The 19,529-nt window shown below is 39.4% G+C and overlaps 1 protein-coding gene across 1 annotated transcript in view; it reads right to left on the bottom strand.

Moving 5' to 3' along the window:
* TBX15 (T-box transcription factor 15) overlaps window positions 1–19,529 on the bottom strand; it is a 91,088-nt gene that overhangs the window by 18,276 nt on the left and 53,283 nt on the right. The window contains exons 2-6 of the mRNA XM_416537.8: window positions 18,433–18,646; window positions 10,996–11,097; window positions 7,946–8,117; window positions 7,405–7,572; window positions 3,873–3,937 (exon numbers count right to left, since the gene is read on the bottom strand). Of these exons, the coding sequence (XP_416537.3) occupies window positions 3,873–3,937; window positions 7,405–7,572; window positions 7,946–8,117; window positions 10,996–11,097; window positions 18,433–18,646 (721 nt within the window). The remainder of the gene's footprint in view (window positions 1–3,872; window positions 3,938–7,404; window positions 7,573–7,945; window positions 8,118–10,995; window positions 11,098–18,432; window positions 18,647–19,529) is intronic.

Below are 19,529 nucleotides of genomic sequence, written 5' to 3'. Positions count from 1 at the left end.
AAGATGTACGAGCTATCTGTGCATGTCCATAATCCATCCCATATGGCTGACCTTGCCATTCCCGCTGCATGCGGGATGCAGGTCATCGTTTCATTGTTCACAAGGGAGGCCAAACCGCTGGCTCCAAGCATCCTCCTGACTCTCCTACCCTAGACAAAAGTTCTAAGAGCACTTCCAACACAAACAGCTTTTATTCACCTCAGCTGCCCATATCTGAAAAGAAAGTGTTGTTGCTTGCCTTCAGCTTTCTTTTTTTTTTCGTCCATCACCCCACTGGGTTTCCAGCTTGTCTCTCCTTCTGGCTTTCTCCTGCATATGGAGCTCCCCTAAGCATCCCACCATCAAATGAACTCTACTCAGTCTCCAAAAATAGGCTCTGTGGTATTAAACCTGCACCACTAAACATTTGGCTAGCTGATCTCTGTATGTCAAAAATGCTATTTCTCAATCTCTTGAAGTTCAGGAAAACAAACAAGTAATACCTGGCTTGTAAGTACACTGCCCTCTTAGAGAAGAACCTCTTCTGTGTCCGTGTCCTTCTGTCACTGAGCCCAGCTCTTTCATTTCACTTTTACATATGTTTCATCTATTAAGAGATAACTAAGCCTAGGCTTCCTGACTCAAGCTAGCTCTCTGACCCATCAAGGCTGATGGCTAGATTGCTGAACAGCATTGGTTAATATTGTTTGAGTGTTCAAAGTCTTCAAAATAGTTCAGCTGCTGAGCTATTTGTATCCTTCCCTCTGAAATACTTCACTGCTGCCTCTCCCAGCACAAGCACTGCAAAAGAAGCCAACCATGTAAATAACTGAGGGATATCTACAAGGGGATACACAGCAAGATCACTCCCTCACATGGATAAAGGTAGTTATACTGTGATGGGGGTTCCCCAGAGCAGCAGGTTTTTAACGCACTCTTGTACCAATGAAGACAGACCTCACTCTTAAGGAAAGATACAGGAAAGCTGCAAGCTGATGCAAAGGGAAGATTTAAAATGGAGTTTAGTTTGAAAAGAATATTCAACCCCGTAATTTATTCAGCAGGCAACAACAGTAGGCAATAAGATATGAGTGAGTAAGAAATGAGTGAAAGAAAATCATCCCTCTTTGTTTTGTGGAAAAGCCTCAACACAAAGAAGAAAGGCAATGCCTTAGAGAAGAAGTGACCTAAGATTTCACTTGCTCTGTTTTTCCCAGTGTTTGTATTTTCTTTATCATTTACTGGCAAACTCTACCTATGGCTGTGGTTCAGCATCCTGATGTGGCTGGGTTGCCCTGGGGCAGTCCCAGTTATTCTGTGGCCTCTGCTGCTACCAGATTGTTGGGTTCTTCTTGAGATCTCATACAGAAAACTCTTTGGACAGATACATTCCTGCTTCACAAATTGTGCCTTTCTCCAATTACCCCACTTTTTCAGTGGGACATTCTCCAGCTACAGCCTGGTGTGCTGTAGCTGACCAAAGGTGTGAAAATGCAGGAAGCTGCAGAGTATCACGATTGTTAAACCAATCTGCCAGTGATGGGATTTAAATTCATTAGGGGAAGAAGAGACATTCAGCTCAGTTAAGAAAAATCCCATTTCATCAATCTTTTCCACATACACCTTGGATCTTACTGATTTTTTCCCTCCTACATGCACACCTATGCAGGTGTCCCCCTGAAAGGTAGCAGTTGAGCATCCCGGTGTCCTCCGCTAGCTGACAGCAGCAGTACAACCTTCGCCAGACTACTGCATGTGAGGCAGGCGCCTGGCTGCTTATATATGCTTGCAAATACCTTTGCCTGTTTTTTCTTCCTAAAGCCTCAGGCTCCTCTCTTTGATGTGTAATACCTTAAAGATTTTAATTCCTCTTTACATCAGCAGAGAGCCTTACTGAGCCTTCCCCACAGCTGCAGCCATGTAGCAATTTCCTGCCCTTTCTTAAATCAATGAGCTACAAAGATCAGTAATTCCCAACCTTTTCAGGAAACTGTCCAAATTCACTGGGCTTGGACCTTATTAATGCCTTCCATGTTCATCTAGCCCACCATGGACCTGGAACTGCATCAATCCCTCTTCTGAGCCCAGCCTCCAGTGCAGCTGCAGCTGCACACAGGGAAGACCTTGTACAGGGGCATATGCTATTTCCCCCACACAGAAATGGAGAGAAAAGTAAAAGTCATGTGTACCCTAAATATCAGAACTAATACTCTTGATGAGGATTAAATAAGGGTTGTAATGTCTTTTCACAAAGCAGCTTTGAGATGGAACCTAGAAAGTTCCCTGGGTGAGTAGGACATCGCCTCTGTGAAGATGCATCTAAGTGGGCAATGGAAAACACAGGGGGAGTTGCTCACTCATTGAAGGCTTCCTAAGGAAAACCATGAATGAAGTAGCAGTCCTGGTGAAAGCACTCAAGAGGACCATGCAAGTAAAGACTAAATCATGATGCCCATGGGGTCAGCAAATGAAGACTGTGAACACAACTTGTGCTCTGGCCTGCACACTCAGAGCCTTGCTTTACTACCCTAGTGCTCTTGTAATGTAGTCATATATGTTCAATTTCATCATTAATTTAATGTTAAAAGACTTTGTCAAGCTGATTTAAAGGATGCCCGCATCATTTGTAAAACTGAAAGATTTAAGTTTATTACAGACTGTTGGAGCTGTGCATGGCACCATAATGTCTTCTACTAATACAAAAAGTTTTTCAATTAAGGTTTCTGTTTTTACACTGATGTATTAAAATATAAAGTATTCTAAGTAGTGTTTGAGGTGTTCTACTTAATCTTTTCATAAAAATCCAGACAAAATTTAGTAGCACAAAGTGAAATACTTTTATATCACCAGAAAAAAAACTGTAATGGTTCAAAACTAGACCATTGTTGCCCTGCTATCCTGAAACCCTATCAAAAAGTCAGTCTTGTCTTCTGATATAAAGCAAGCGTTTGTGCTCCAAGTTTTGGAATTTCCTGTGAAAATTAAAAGATAAATCTATATTTTTGCCAAACTCATGTGTAATTAAAAAAAAAAAAAAAAAGTAGAAGTGTCTATATTCCTTTTATAGCATCACTTCTCATTTTGCAGAGAATTAATACTGGATCTACTTGTCCATTTTCCAAACTGCATTCCCCTAATTTTCCGTATCTATTCTTCATTTCAACAACAGAAATGTCTGAGAAGCTCTATAGTATCTCCACAAGTTCATTTATTTTACCTAAGATTTTGTGTATTATAGTATCATATCAGTAATACATATATAAAAGCCTATCAGAGAGGCTAAAGAATATTTTGATCATGTTCTAAACAACCAATAGAAAGGTTCAGAGAAACGTAGAAAGGATAGAAATAAGCATAATAATTTCATTATTAAGCTAGAAAAAAAATCAGCAAAATGAATATACAGAAGAAAATACCCTGAAGAATAGTGATTATGGAAAAGATACAGGCATAAAAGTGACTATTTAATAAAAGATCCAACAGCAAAAATACACAGTCGCAGAAAAAAAAATGTATATCAGGAAAGTGATGCTGTCTTGACAGGTCTAATAGTACCCAAAACCCTCTCCTGGGCTTGGGTTTGGGGACTGCAAGATCAAAGCTTCCCTCTAATTTCAGGCAGAAAGAAGAGCAGCACTGGAGGAAGCTTTTGAAAAGAAACAGGTCAGTCCAACTGTCTGGCCTGGAATGTATTTTCTAAGGAAACCATCATTGCTCTGTCTGCTTAGGCAAAGTAAAACAGTCTTCTGGATCCTCTAAGAACCAGTCTAAGGCAAACTGTTCTTGAAAAACTGAGGTAGTGTTGGAAAATGTTGCCTTGGTTCTTAGGTACATGCCCTGTGCACTCATCAAGGAGAGCAATCAGTTTGGACTCACAGTCAATCTCCCCTTACCTGTTTCTCCCAGAATCTCTGAAGCCTTTAGCAAAAGGGTTTCTGTCAATTTTTAATCTGGTGATCTACGAAAGAAGAATAAGAGAATTAGTGCATCTCCTCAAAAAATATTATTCTTTCAACAAATTAAAATTATGGGTGATTGCCACTTCTTTCCCAAGACACCTGTACGATTACCTTTGGTATGTTTTGCCACAGATTTATGTTAAAGTCACCCTTCGTTATCTATAAGTAGACTATCAGTTTAGCAAACAAGTGGTTCAGCACCAGCAAACCTACCTTTGCTGTTTATCTCTGAATATTTGCTGAGCACAGCACTGGAGACAAGAAGCTATTCCAGAGGAGAAACCCTAGGACCTACAGCCCATCGATGGCCCCACATTTCAGGAAGCAGGCACACCATTTGCATTTGGCTGGCACTAGGGGAATCCCTGCCCCAACAATCCCAGTTCCCAACAGCTGGATGCACTCATGGGCCTTCAAGCAATGCTGAGGAGAAAAGGCCAGGAAAAGTGCAGCCTACAGTCTCCTAAAGACAGCAGCTGGCCACCTGATCACATGCACAGCTGCTGTGCTGCTCAGCATCTGGGTGGCCTTCAAGGAATTGCTGTGGTGGAAACCATTTTTTTTTCCCCTTCTATTAACAAAGAAGATAGCTGGACAGTGCTTTTTGAGGTACGTTCCTTCCAGCTTTCTCTCTTTCTTGCTTGCTTGCTTGCTTGCTTTCTCTCTCTCTCTCTCTCTCTTTCTCTTTCTCTTTTTCTTTCTTTCTTTCTTTCTTTCTTTCTTTCTTACTTTCCAACAGAAATTCTGTGTTGTCAAGAATGGATAATAATATTGAGATACCAACTTTGCATTCTGTGGTATCATGTTCACTAACATGGTACAACACAAGAGCTTCCCTGGGTCAACCTCACCTTGCCCCATACACACAGGCTCTGAAAAAGAACTAAGACCTCCAGATCCAGCTGAATTTGAGGTGTTTTTGCTGAAACTACTCGAAAGGGACTAATTTAATATAGACTGAACTAAAGTGGACTTGCAGGTGTCTTTCTTCTGTCAGAATCAAGCCCTTACTTCTGGATATTAGCTTCAGATATGGAATGCAGTTCCTATTTTTGCAGAAGCTTAATTTGTGAACTTAATTTCCGCTAGGCTGGCTTTGCAGCTGTCCTGGGACTTGTGTGTACAGAGACAGAAATGTTCTGTGGAGTATGGAGTTACAGTAGAGGGAATCCCTGTGGTGGCTTGGCTAACATTTTACAACTGTTTCCAGAGACGCTTCTCCCACTAAGGCAAAGTTTTACTGCCACTGGAGGGCAAGTGAGTGGATTCAGTGGATTTAAATTTTTTTTAATAAAAAAGCTTTTTCGTCCCACCAGAATCTCCTTTACTGATGCTACAAAAATACCCCAAAAATGTTTTGGAAAAAAAGAAAACACAAATGTTTGGAATTCAGAGATGATGGAAAGAAATTTCAGTGCTTTTTTTACAGTAAGGTGGCATACAGAGTTCCTTCCTTTCCTTTCTGCAAATTGTGTCTTATATATCTGATCATCAGAAGAAAAAATGACAACCTTTGCAAACCTGTCATTTCTTCTCCTTTCTCTATCTACTTTCTGTGTTTGTTCTTCAATTAAAAGTTTATTGAGTACAAATATAGGGGTGGGAGAGGAAGAGTAGAAAATTACACATGCTACAGTGGTAGCGAATCCACCATGGCAGTGTAATGTTTGGTTTTTTTCTCTGTTGGAATATTCTATTCCATTTTGGATCCTGACTGAAGCCAATTTGAGGGGATCGGACTGAGAAAAATTTAGGAATAGGTAGAAGTGGTCATGGGAGCACTGCTCTTATATGTTACAAAACAAAAACTGTAAAAATTCACTGGCTGATTATGACAAGCTGCCCTGATTTAAATGGCTCTGTCCAAGAGTACTTAGTACACTGTTGTCCAATGAGTTCATGAGGTTGCTTTCCAGAAGCTCAGATGGCAGCACAGAGAGATGTTTGCCTTACCATTTCTGATTCAAGCCTCCTCTGGAATTAATGGAAGAAAATTGTGTAAATTATTCTCCCAACAGGCTTTATAACAGATTATTTTTCTTCTAACGTGGCTTGTGCTGTCATTCCATCCTGTGACGGTTCCTTGTCCTCTCAAACTCAAATCTGAAATCTCATTTTTTGTCCTCTCAAACTCACTCAAATCTCATCATTTACATAGCAAAAAGCTTCATCAACTGAGATTTTGTTTGGCCTGGTGGGAAAAAATTACCTTACATTGAATTTTTAATGCCATCACAACAAACCCCTTCCTTCCCCCCATCCCCCCCAAGGAGGAATATGGCAGGAATAGGAAACATTGTGCACATCTCATCTGAGAATAAGATAAAGAGTACGTGTACATGAACAAGATGAACATGCAGATCCTAAAGCATGGCAGAGGTGGTGAGAAGACTGGGGGAATGACTGAGGCAGAAGTGGCTGGCAAATAAGCAACACATGAGAAGAGTACAGAGAGAATGGATGCATAAAAAGAGCTCTCAGCATGTACAGTGACCATGCCTGCAGAAGCAATGAAGCAGACAACCTCCTCCTTCAAAGGCTTGGACACTGCATTTCAAGAGACCAATGAAGGAGAAAAGACAGCAAACTTGTGGAATCCACAGGCCAGCCCTTTCAAAAACTGCATTATTTGCTATAGCCTCAAATGTGTATTTTCTTCAAATGCTCATATTTTCCTAATAATTGTTTTCCTTTTGAAGATATCTTATATTTTGAGAAGATATGGAATTCCGTAATCAAATACTAGTGTGAACTGAATTTATAGTTTTGGGTGCCAAGAAGTCTAATTCAAGAAAAAGGGCAGATCTGTCACAAAGCTCCTTAGTCAATGCTTCTGCATAAAGAATCCCACTGCAACAATACATTTTCCTTATATCTGGATTCACTAGTAATTCTCTACTGTGGAAATTACAGGATCAGAATCAGATGTAAATTATGCATGAGAATTTTATTTAGTGTGCAACAAATAGACTGCTGTTGCTCATACTCATAGGCTTCTTTTGTCAGCAAACTGCTGATGTTCCTTTTCTTTATAGCTTCTACCCTCACTGATATGAAAAATACAGTTTTCTACATTGATATGTAAAATACAGTGAGATAATGGATCTGAAGTGGTTGTACTGCTTCAAAATTGCAGTGTGGACAGGACATTGTGTTTGAACCACAAGGTGGCAAAGAAAAGTGAACAAAATACATACCTCTGTGTTTGATCTCATCTAGTTATTTTACAGTAAAAATGAAAGGTGTCTTATCTCCAAGACTGTTGTCTGGGTAGATATCTCATGTCTATTGACTACCTCACAGCAAACATTTCATTTCTGTGCAGAAAAGTACAGTGGGATTGTAAACTGGACATACTTATTTAGCCGTATTTCTTGGAGAAGTTAATGACTCACAAACACAAAAAGCATGCCAATGTTTTTATGAACACCACACCTAAAAGAAGCTTGAAGGCACAGAGCTTTACCTGTTGATTCTGGTAGGCTGTCACTGTGGTGAAGACAGTCTCAGGGAAGTTGAAGGTTTTCACCCCATCTCCTGAGGGAACTGGCTTTGTTGGAGAAAGATCACTGCTGAAATCCTTGCGGATGACATGAACACGAGGCTGGTACTTATGCATTGAATGTAAAATTATCTGAAGCAGAAAAAAAGAGGAGGAATTTTTTTTTTTCCTACAAATTCTGCACTACATCCACAGGTACAAGGGCACGGGGATGAAGTGAGGGCTAATACAGATAGAGTTACTCTTGTCTTACAGGTGCATACAATACAAACATTGGTTGGCCTGTCAAACTGGACTGTTTGGAAGAGAAATGGGTTTGTTGCTTTAAAGGGGTAAGAACCATTTGAAGAAAAGCACTGAAGTAGGGAAAAAAATCTCCACAACCATGGGAAGTGTCTACACGTGTGGCCACCAGGACAGGGGAGCATTAGAGCAACAGCATCACTCTTCTGATTCTGATGAGCAAGGCTGGGAAAGTATGAACTAAGATTAGCTTCTAACTTACATGTCCTTGATCATCAAGTTCATTGTTGGTCAGCTTGAGCTTGTCAAAACTGACCACCTGCCTCATCCAAGTGTCTCCAGAAGCCAATGAGTCCGGGTGGATGTAAACCCTTGGGGGCACTGGAGAGTCGGCATTGCCAGCCACCATCCATTTGGAGCTGTGATACACATACCTGAAAGAGGAAGAGATGATGGCTAAGAAAAATTGTCACTCAGTCAATGGAGGAACATTTCCAGAGTTCTCCCTCTCCTGCCACCCTACCGCATACACTCCAAGCACTCATTTGCAGTCAGGGGAGAATGTGCTTTATTGCAACCTCCTACCTTCTAAATGAAAGCCAGATTACCTCTGAGCCACTTGTTCGGACTTGATTCCTTATTAAAACCACCTTCACAGTTATTTTCCCTGTAAAACTCTGCCACATGTGCCTCCTTAACTCCTTAACCCTCTGTGAGCCAGAGTAGGAGGGCAGAAAATAGTAAATAAGACTCTCTCTGAAAATCACAGAATTACAGAATGTCAGGGATTGGAATGGACCTTGAAAGATCACCTAGTCCAGTCCCAGTGCCAGAACAGTAACACCTAGATTAGATCACACAGGAACACATCCAGGTGGGTTTTGAATATTGATAAATGATCTGTGATCTCTGGAAATCTGCATTGACTGACATACCAGACTGTACAAAACGTATTCATCCAAAAAGGCCAAAATTCGGTGGATACCACCAGAACAACTGATTAAAAAAATAATAATTTCTCATTTAAAATACAGTGAAATAGGAAATTCCGTTTAGTATAACCCATGTCAGGATTAGAGGAAAAAAATTAAATTATCTTCTCTGTTCCTGACCTAACCGTTGTGTATGTCAAAAATTACTCTCCTATAGCTCTTCCTAGCTCTTTCTTTGTGTTCTGAGGTTCCTGCAGCCTAAAATATTTCACAAACAGTCCTGCTAACACCTCTTAACTCTTCCCTGCACTGCCCTTCCTTGGGTCTCTACTCAGCTCTGTGAAGCTATTTCAGTCCTTACCTACTTACAGTGATTCATTTCCTGTATTTTTAAAAGAAATGGAAAAGAAAATTCATTCCTTTCGGCACTAGTTTATTCTATGTGTCCGCATAAGCTGGCAAGGGCAGAAACAGAATATAAGACAATCTACTAATTTTTCAGTTAAATACTCTCAGAACTACATTGAAGGAAAGAGGCAAAGTAACTGACTGGGTCTAGGAAACTATCTTGATGCTTCCAAAAAATTACTTTCCTGAGAAATGCTTTGCATGATCTGAGAGAAAAATGTAATATTTAGTATTTGAAGAAGAGTTCTTGAATCCTTGAAATATGGAGTGCTCAAGACTATTTTGGGAAAAGAGTTGCTCTCAAGGGTCTTAGGAGTATAGATAAATCATTTCTGTCTGGGTCGTATTCTGTGATGCAGAGCACCATGCGTTTTCTAGAGTACTTTTTTAGGGTGTAAAGACCATTAATAACAGAGAAATCTAGTCATCAGTGGTGGAGATTCATCAGTTTTCTCAGCAGTCCAGTGCTTTAGGTCTATGTTTGTGCTGTACTGGATAGTAAATACTAAAAATGACTCCACTCAGCTCAGGCTAGACTAGAGATGTCCTTCTCTGTTCAATGTCTAGTTTCCCATTCCTTCTTTGCTGAGGTAGCTTTAGAAGCTCCAGACTCCAATTACTATGTCCCTCAGAGAGTGGTTGTTAATAACATGTATTCTGAAATGCATGCTAGAGACCAAACAATTGGTCACTGCTATTCAAAACTGTAGGGCAAGATAATAAAATTTAAAAATTGTTTTAGTTGGAAGGGGCCTGAAAGAACATCCAGTTCTAACCCTACTGCCATGAGCAGGGACCAGGTTGCCCAAAGACCCATCCAACCTGGCCTTGAACACTTTCAGGGATGGGGCATCTACAGCTTCCCTATGCAATCTGTTTGAGTGCCTCAGCACCCACACAGTAAAGAATTTATTTCTAATATCTAATATAAATCTTCACTCTTCTAGTTTAAAACCATTACCAATTTTCCTATTGCTTCACTACCTACTAAAGAGTCCCTCCCAGCTTTCCTGTAGTCCTTCTTTAGGTACTGTTATGTCACTATAAAGGTGTCCTTGGAGCCTTCTCTTCTCTAGACTGAACAACCCAGCTCCCTCAGTCTCTCATGAGACGTGCTCCATCCCTCTGATCAACCTCTGGGCCCTCTTCTGATCTTGCTTCAATAGTTCCATATCCTTCTTATGCTGCATGGCCCACAGCTGAGCACAATACTGCAGGTGGAGTCTCAGGAGAGTAGAGTAGAAGGGCAGAATACCTCTCTCACCCCGTTCCCCATGATTCTTTTGATGCAGGCCAGGATGATTGGCTTTCTGGGCTACAAGTGCACATTGCCAGCTGGGGTTGAGTTTTCCAGCAACCAATACCCCAAGGTCCTTCTCCTCAGGGATGCTCTCAATTCATTCTCTGTCCAGCCTGTATGTGTGCTTCAGATTGTCCCAGTCCAGGTTCAGGATCTTGCACTTGTCCTTGTTGAACTTCTGGAATGTGTGCACAGACCCACTTCTCAAGCCTGCCAAATTCCCTATAGATGGCATCCCTTCCCTCCTGAATGTTGACTGTACCAAAAAGTACAGTGCTTAGGGTTCACTCAATCCCACTGTCCATGTTACTGATAATGATATTAAATAGAGCCAGTCCCAATACCAACCCCTGAGGTATATCATTTGTCACTGATCTCCACCTGAACATCAAGCTGTTGACTGCAATTATTTGAGTGAGACCAATTTCTTATCCACTGAGTGGTCTATCCATCTCAGATCTCAAATCAAATGTGCAAGGAAGTATATTAAACCTTTCAGTTTTTGTCTTACAATTCTGGTCAACTCAACAGAAGTCTTAAACCAACAGAGTCTCCTCCAGTATACTTTTACAATAGTGTATAATGGCATATTATACACTGTTGCCTTTCCTGGGCTTTTACTGACCCTGATCTATCACAAAATATTCCTGTCTCTATGCCTAAAAAGCTTACCTGTATCTCTTGTTATCCACAGGTACAATGTCCATAGCAATATAATACTGCTGGTGTGGATCCAAACCTGTGATTTTCACCCTCATGGCTGGAAACATTCTCCTAGGAAAAGAAGGGTAGAAGCAAGGGAGGAAATGGTGAATAAGGAAGCTGAATGAGCTCTTTGATCTGTCACTGACACCAGGATCATGCCACTTTACAAAGCCCACTTCTTGGCATGACACATCTGGATTTGGTATGGATAGCAAAGATTGCTCTGGCAGTGGTTTGAATCATCTCTGTTAGAGGTTTTTTGTTGGTGGTGGTTTGTTTTTTGTTTGTTTGTTTGTTTTTTGTTTTGTTTGTTTTCCATTTAAGAAAAGGAATAGCTGGATAAAAACCTGTCAGTGAAAGTAAGGCGCATTCAGTCAAGCACTTTCTATTTCTGACTCCTGGTAGTCAGCCCTCCACACAAATTGTCCCTCAAGTCCAGGCTCCTCTCTTGGTGCTTCATTATAGATATGGACAGTATATATATTCTGGGTTTGTTTGTTTGTTTGTTTGTTTTGATTGTTTGTTTTTCCATCTAGCACTATGGTCTCATGTCACACCAAATGCTTACTTTTGAGAAAATTACATTTCAATATGGATTTTAATTGTACTGGAATAATATCTAAAGCAAAACCATCATCACAGAAGAGTCTCTTGCCTTTATGTTTATAGACACTTAAGAAAAACGTGCCTTAATTGAATTTGCTTATTAGGCCTATATTCCAGAATTAACAGGAACACTGGCAGTATCACTATGGCTTTCCTGAAGTCCAAAGAGTATTTTTTGAAAACCTTTTTGTAAATGTCATAATTTATGTGATGTTTAATCCTATTATGTTTTAAATTTTTTCTTCCAATAGGTAAGTTATGAAGCTTCTACAACAAAAATTAATTCCTGGCCTTTCTTCTTTTGTCTGAGCACAGAAGAGCTGTGCTGGGTACTAGTCACTGTTCTGGAGGCGTGTAGAACAAACCTTTAGCTGAGATCCCACAAGAAAGTATTATTCAATTGTACTACTTTTGCCCGGAAGATACAGATCTTTGTTGAGAGAAACTGAGAATACTGAATACTGATGTGTAATTACATGCTGATCCTCTGATGGGTAGATGTCTCTACTGGAATGAGAGTAGGTTGGATGGAAGGAGGATATTAAAGGAGAAATAAATAGTATTAAAATGATGATGACAGAATTATAAAAAAATGTATAAAATAAATCTTTCCCTACTGTTTCCAGAGGCCTCCTTAGAAACCACCGTGACATTTTGTCTTCTGTTTAGTGAAGAGTAGTGAAATGTCTGAGAAAATTTACATCTCCACCCAATATTTTTATTTCTTGAAGTATTAACAATAGAGCCTGGAGGAGGGAAAAATGGGAATGTTTGTGAACATCTCCAAACATGCCTCTCAAAAACTGTACTGTGACTGTGAGAAATTATTTCATTCTTTCCCATCCGCACTACATATATACACTTCAAGAGAAGAGGGTGAGAGAAGAGAGTGGGAAGGAAGAGCTCAATGCTCAGCATCCACCCTGCCCACAGCTTTTCCATTTCAGGCCATTGAGAGGCAAAGTTCTGATATATTAGTAATTAAAGCTGCCTAGAAAAAGGGCTTTCACTGCAGAGGTGGGGAGAACATCACCCCACAGCTGCCAGCACACAGCTAGAGTTATGAGAGACGTAAAAGTGTCAGAAAAATTGCCTGCAGAAACCCTTCAAGGAGAAAGTAGATTTGTGCAGCTGATGGTATTAGTTTGCTAGCTAAACAGTTAAGGGGGAGAAAAAGAAATAATGGATAGTCTTCAGTGTCTTGAGGGCATTACCTTGTTTCTACCACAATGGCTCGTTAAATCTGCCAAACCAAATGAGTACAGAATGTGGCATTTTACGAATCCACTCTCCTTAATTGGATAGAGGTGGCTTGGGAGTAGCTTAAGAGGTGGGTCATGTTTCAGAAGGTTGATGAGAAATCCAGGATTAAATCTGAGTCTCTTTGGGTCTAAGTCTGCACACTACATTGGGAAAACTGAATGCTGTGTGTTCCCAGCAACTCCCTCCAACACTGCAACCCCGTGTAAGGTTGCAATATAGCTTATGGGGTTGTTTGCTTATGAAATACCTTGTAAAAGATTACCACAGACCATTCAACAGGCTTAGAGGCTAATCTCTACTGGAGAAAGCTTGACTGAACCCACTGCTTTCTGTAAGGTCTAAGTATATTTTTGAAGTTTTGTAAAATATTACTGTTACGATTTTCTGTGGGTATAAAAATAACTTGGGTTTTTTTTGACATAAGGATGTGGTCTGGAACTATCACAGCAGATCTCCAGCAGCATTGCTACATCATCCCTGGTAAGGGGAAAATGGAAAAAGCAGAAATAAACAGTAGTGACTGAGGGACTCAGGTGGATCATGGTCTAAGTCCCTGTGCTCTTTTTGTGAAGTTTTTGCATGGGCACTTCACATAGGGGATAAGAAATTAAGAGGTACCTGGCAGATTATCTCAAAACACAAGTGCAATTCCTTGGAGTTGTTCGAAACACTCAAAATACTCCTGCACAGATAGCTTAGTGAACTGAGGTCACATGATAGTTTAAAAGAACTGACAAAATTCATCGTAGTTTTCATACACTGCTTAAATAAAATAAAAATTAACTTCAGTGGGATTAAATTTGCTTAAGGGTGACATCTGCTAAATGTAAACCCTGAAATGAAAATATGTGTTCTTCAACTGCAGCAAAAGACCATTTGTTTTTAGTACAATCTTACAGGCAGTAACAGAGAGATCAGTCACTTCCCATTCATAACAAATCTGATTAACTGCAAAATATTCTGACTGATTAAGATGTGCAGATTAGGTGTTCATAGCATTTACAACGTGCAGAACTCTACAAGGTAACCTGAATTTATAGCTATTTTATACCTCATAATTCTTTGTCTTTTAAGACTGGTGCCAAATGTATATTTGTTTGTAAATACAAACTTGTGAGGAGTTAAAGTGAGGGACAGGAAGGAAATACATGAATGCTTCATCAGAATTCCACAACTAAATCCCTCCTGCTGCCTTTAACTGAAGAGCACCATGGGACTCTTGCTTCCTTTCACTGGAAACAGAACAATCATTTGATAATGTAAACAGCCCCAAGTATGTGTTTCATACAACTCAACAATGCAAAGAAAATCCAGTCAGAATACCACTTAACTTATCAGGAGGCACAGAGGAAGAAGGCCACCTCTTGCATCCACTTCTGTTTTTTAATTCTGCTCTTATTACAGAGCCTAGCATGAGTACCCAGGTTTGAGACATCCCTTAGTATGAATATGGTAGCTATGATAAGACTCCTGTGATTGTTACCCTCATTTCTGAGAAGAAATCCTAAATTTGCTAAAGATAGAATCTGTATCCCTGGAGGAACATCCTCCAGTTGTGCTTGTTGTACTTGGTTGCCCTTGTGTAATCACCCCCATGAGCTGTACGTAATGTTTCCCTCCTACGGCAGGACTCAAAACACTCACTATAGTAAATGTGCATTCCTCCAGTAATAATTGCTCATTGCTTTCCCATTTGGGCAGCACTTCTATGCAGTGTGCAACTGCTAACCCTGCAGCTCAGATTACCATGGTCTTTAGCTAGGAAATATGGAGAAGAATTCAGATTCCTGTGCTGATATTACTAGTATACATGCATACATAGTGAAAGAGAGTAGAGAAAAAAAGTAAAGTACATATTTAGGAACAGTTGCTTAAAACCAGGATGATTTGGGGCTTAAGGTGAGTTTATTTTATTTTGTAGACTTTAAAGCTCCCTTTCAAACCAAAAGGAGATAAAAAAGATTGTAGATTTGAATGCACTGCAGCTGACAGAAAGCCATTTGCATCTTTTGCAAAAAGAACAAAGGACTCTTGTTATAAGAATCTTATTAAGTCTGAAAAGCAATATTCTGGTAGAAAGAAAGAAGGGGAAATTCTAAGAGGACTGTAGTCAGTTTGTGGAAACAGATCAAAAAATAAGCATGTATAAATACAACTTCAAGAAAGAAAAGAAGACAAAGCACATTTAAATGTGAGTGGAAGTGGAGTTTAAAAGTTAGAAAATGTAGTAGGCCTGATGTAAGCAGGGTATAGTTCCAGAAACATGTTTGAAATGAGAATGGAGGCTAGAAACTAGCAGTAATCAGTAACAGCAAAAAGACTTAGTGAAAACAGGCAGGAGCCAAGCAATGTCTTACCAGTCATAGAAAATGAAGGAGCTGCTGTACTTATAGGCAACCGAGTCTGCAATTATAAGGGCTTTCAAAACAAGAAGGCCTTGCAGGACTGAAATGGGGTTTCTAGAGGGAAACTGACAAAAAGGAGAACAGTCTTCCCTGGAGAAGGAAGATGCACATCTCTCAACATTTCAATACATAATAGGAAATCCTCAGAAGATAATAACAATTCATGTCTCTCTTTGTCAGAAATCATGCTATCTAATCTATGGGATGCACAATGTATCATGGAACCCATGTGAAGAGATAGAATTCAGATCTCATCTATCACAGGCACATCCTCTCTGAAAAAGGGAATGATTAATCAAAAATATTAAACATTTAACTAGTACATTTCTTCAAATCTGTAAGAACTGTCCCAATAAACAGATGTCCTAGATAAATAAATTGGCCAGATGTTCCTTATGCTTTGCAATAGTTAAATTTAAAATGTAGTCAGCAGAAAGAAAGAATCTCCTCCAATACTGTTAATATTACCACTGGAGATAACAAACAATAAATGGTAAAGACATGTATGTTTAGTAGCTACACATGAAGACTGCTGTGAAAGCAATGCCTCCTATTTTATTATGTTGACCCATGGTGTCAAAGGAGAAGGTTCTGATGTGGTAGTATATGTTGGACTTCTGTGCCAATATCTCATTACATTTTGTTGCTGTGTGACAGATGGTGGCCAAGATGCAGTCTGACAAAATGGTGTCTGACATGGAAATGAAGATGAAGCAAAGATGAGTCACTGAATTCCTCCATGCAGAAAAAATAAAAATTAAAAAAAAAAATGTACCCACTGACATTCATCAGTGTTTTCTGATTGCTCATGGAGACAAAACAGAGAATGTGAGCAGAGTCAGGCAGTGAGTGGTGTGTTTCATCTGTGGTGATGGTGATAAGAAAGACAAGCTGTGCTCTTAACAGCCACACACAGCTGTCACACCACAAAATGAAGAGTGTCTCAATCAGCTCATCCCCACTGATCAGCAGAATACAGTCAGGGAACTGTGTATAGAGCTGAATATCTGTTTCAATGCATTGGAAATGATGGTGGCAGTGTTGGAATATAACAAAGTTTCTGGCAAGTGGGTCCCGTGAATGCTCACACAGGAACAGAAAGAACATCATATGCAAATATGTTAGTCTCTATTGAACCACTCACTGTGAGGCTGAAGGTGGCAGTTTTTCTGGATCACATCACTACCTGTGACAAGATGTGGCATCACAACTACAAGCTAGAGTAAAAATGGCAGTCCACGGAGTGGCAACATGTGAATTCCCCATGGAAGAAATAGTTCAAGATGCAGCCTTCAGTGGGCAAAGTGATGTGCACCGTCTTTCGGGTTAGGAAAAGGGTGAGCCTTCTGGATATCCTGAAATCCATCAACTCTGGCCGCTATATTGTGCCACTGACAAAGCCGAAAGGTCAAACTTCCAGAGTCAGGCCAGAAAAGAAGACAATCTTCTTGTAACATGACATTGCTAGGCCCCATACTAGTCTGAAGTTCATGGAGCACATTGTCAGTCTTGGCAGAACTGTCCTACCACACATAGATTTTGTGGGTATAGTCAGTCATGAGCTTGATGACCATGAAGACTAAAGAAATAATAAACATCTTCTTTCAAGGACAAAGGATATGACTTAAAATTGTAAAGAATACATGGTTTGCTTGGTATGTTAAGCTTTGCATCGTGGTGCATCAGTTTTTGTTAGTGGAAAAATTGTCAAGACTGGAGCTTGCAAATATTCTCTTACTTGCCACTTGAGAAAGCCATTAATGGTTTTACAGAAAACCACATACTGAATCTGAGAAATATTTCTTACACATCTTACAGGCTTTCCTGCATCTATTCTGTTAAAAAAAAATGTCAAAATACATATTATTTTGAGCTACTTAAATAAAGTTAGTGTTTCTGCCTTTCTTAACACCTCTGATAGCTGATTCCTCTTTTTTTTTTTTTTTTTTTGTAAATTAGAATTTTTAGTAGAATTTGTAGAATTACAGTGGCTTTGATGTTGCAACTTTTTGAGTATTTTTTTTTTAAAGACGCTGTAATTACCATGCAGTTTTTTAAGATCCCAGGGAGGTCAACTACTTTGTACAGAAATGTGATCTTATCAACAAGCCCTGCTCATTTTGCTGTGCTGCTGTTAAGCCTATCCCCTCCATTTATCATAAAAGAGTGAACTCCTTCCCCACCCTTCAAGAAAAAAAAAAAAAAGAAGAAGAAGAAGAAGAAGAAGGAAAAAAAATGGGGGGAGGATGGAGGGAAAAAGTTATGGAAAATTTGCCCTCCACGTTTCTGCAGTACGGGCAGAACAGCTCTTGCGACAGCCGCGCGGTTCGTTCCCGTTGAACAACCCTGTCCATGGTGCTGATTTTCTTAACAGCTTTATTAATCGCAATTAAAATACCGTTAAGTGGAGGAAAGGAAAATTATATTACCACAAGCATGTCTAAAAATTTAGAATATTTAGTACCTTGTGATATCTAGAGATTTGCACCTAATTTCAGGTTGTGCTTTGGTGAACAGATTTCTAACCATTGTTTTAATAATAGACAGCAATGAGACACTCAAAGAACAGGAAGGCAGAGTGAGCTTCAGTGTTGTTGGTTGTTTTTTTTTTTTCATCTGACTATTAGTGACTCTTCCTAGCTACAGCTGACATGAGATCATTTGCAATAGCAGAGGTAAACACTAAACCTGCTCTTTGTTAATACAAGAAATCATTAGAATGAGGTGAGTTTAAACTAGGCTGTGTATAAGATTAAATCAGCTGGGTCATGAAGTGCTAACAGAACTTGAAAGGAAACTCTACTGGCTCATCCCAAAATTCATAACTTGTCTCAAATTTAGTGCAGCCAGGAACAAAAGGATCATTTCTTTATTTATTTGCTTTTAGGAAGGACTGCTTTCAACTGCTTCCTACAATTGTCATTTACCCTTTGGAGCCACTGATTCAGGCAGAAATATGGAATCACTTTATCGAACTTCATAAAGCTGGTAGGATATACATCTGTGAAAATCATTTACATTTCTTCCCTCAGATATTTATTTATGGGCTTTTCATGAAAGAAAACAGTTATTTATTTGTTTTGTTCTGATTTTTCTTTTTTAACTACACAGAAAGCCAGAGATATCTTACCTGCCTGCTTTCGTGATGATCATCTCTGTCCCAATGTCATGAAATCTTTTCCAGAGGTCAGCACACTGCAGTTCTACTTGGATCTCTTCCATGGATGAAGGTGGAGGAGGCTGAGGACCCGATCCACCAGATGTAAGGTCAGAATGGGAGCCAAAAGAGCAAGATGTTCTTTCTGCCAACACCTCTGTGTCTGACCCAGTGCTCTGTTCTGAGTCTGCAAAGTAAACATACCAGGTAAGACACTGCAGTTCTACCTGCTGTGAGTTAAAAAGGGAGAGAAAAGGAAAGCCAATAAAGGAAGTGCTAAAGAGTGATGCAACTGGCTTTTTTGTGTATGGTATGTCATGATTTATGATCTGATTTTGGTCTTTGAGCTTCCAACATAACATCTGGCATTCTTGTAAAGCTTTACAAACAGATTTTAAAAGACCCTCAACATGAAATATAAATAGTAACAAACATCATTGCAATGCCAGGAATGGAGAACAAAATATAGATGAAAAAAATGTGGAATGAAAAAAAAAAAAAAATTGAACTCATAGTTTCAATCCAAGACTAAACAGGCTCACTGGAAAACTACATTCCATTTAATTGAACATCCTCCCACAAAACTATTCAAGAATTGGTTATTTTTAAACAACTTCTTTTTCCTTTCAGTATCTTTGTCATCAAAAATAATGACCATTTTGTATTTTGCTATTTGGCAGTACCATTTTGGAAATGTGTTTTATTTGTTTCTATAACATTTTTTGGAACAATGATGTTTCCTGGGAAAATAACCATGCAGCTTTTGGTGAGAAAAATGCTCTAGGCTACTGAACAACAAAAAGAGAAGATAGTAAACATATGGAATATGTTACAAAGGAAAGCAGATGAAAAGAACTTCATAAAACACTACATGAGACAACCATCTCACTTTAAGGGGGAAAAGTAAGACTTGCTAAAAAAAGAAAAAGAAAGAAAGAAAGAAGCAAACAAAGAAAGCAAACAAAAAATTGAGGTTGGAGTAGCTTAAAATTACAGTCTGGCACACTGAGACATGTAGCCTCATCTTTGCCAAAATATCTGATATACATTAGATAGATATATAGTATGTA

This window comes from Gallus gallus, chromosome 1 (genome assembly GCF_016699485.2).
Source record: "Gallus gallus isolate bGalGal1 chromosome 1, bGalGal1.mat.broiler.GRCg7b, whole genome shotgun sequence".
NCBI lineage: Eukaryota > Metazoa > Chordata > Aves > Galliformes > Phasianidae > Gallus > Gallus gallus.
The sequence above is the reverse complement of the archived record's forward strand: the minus strand, read 5'-3'. Positions and strand labels throughout refer to the sequence as shown.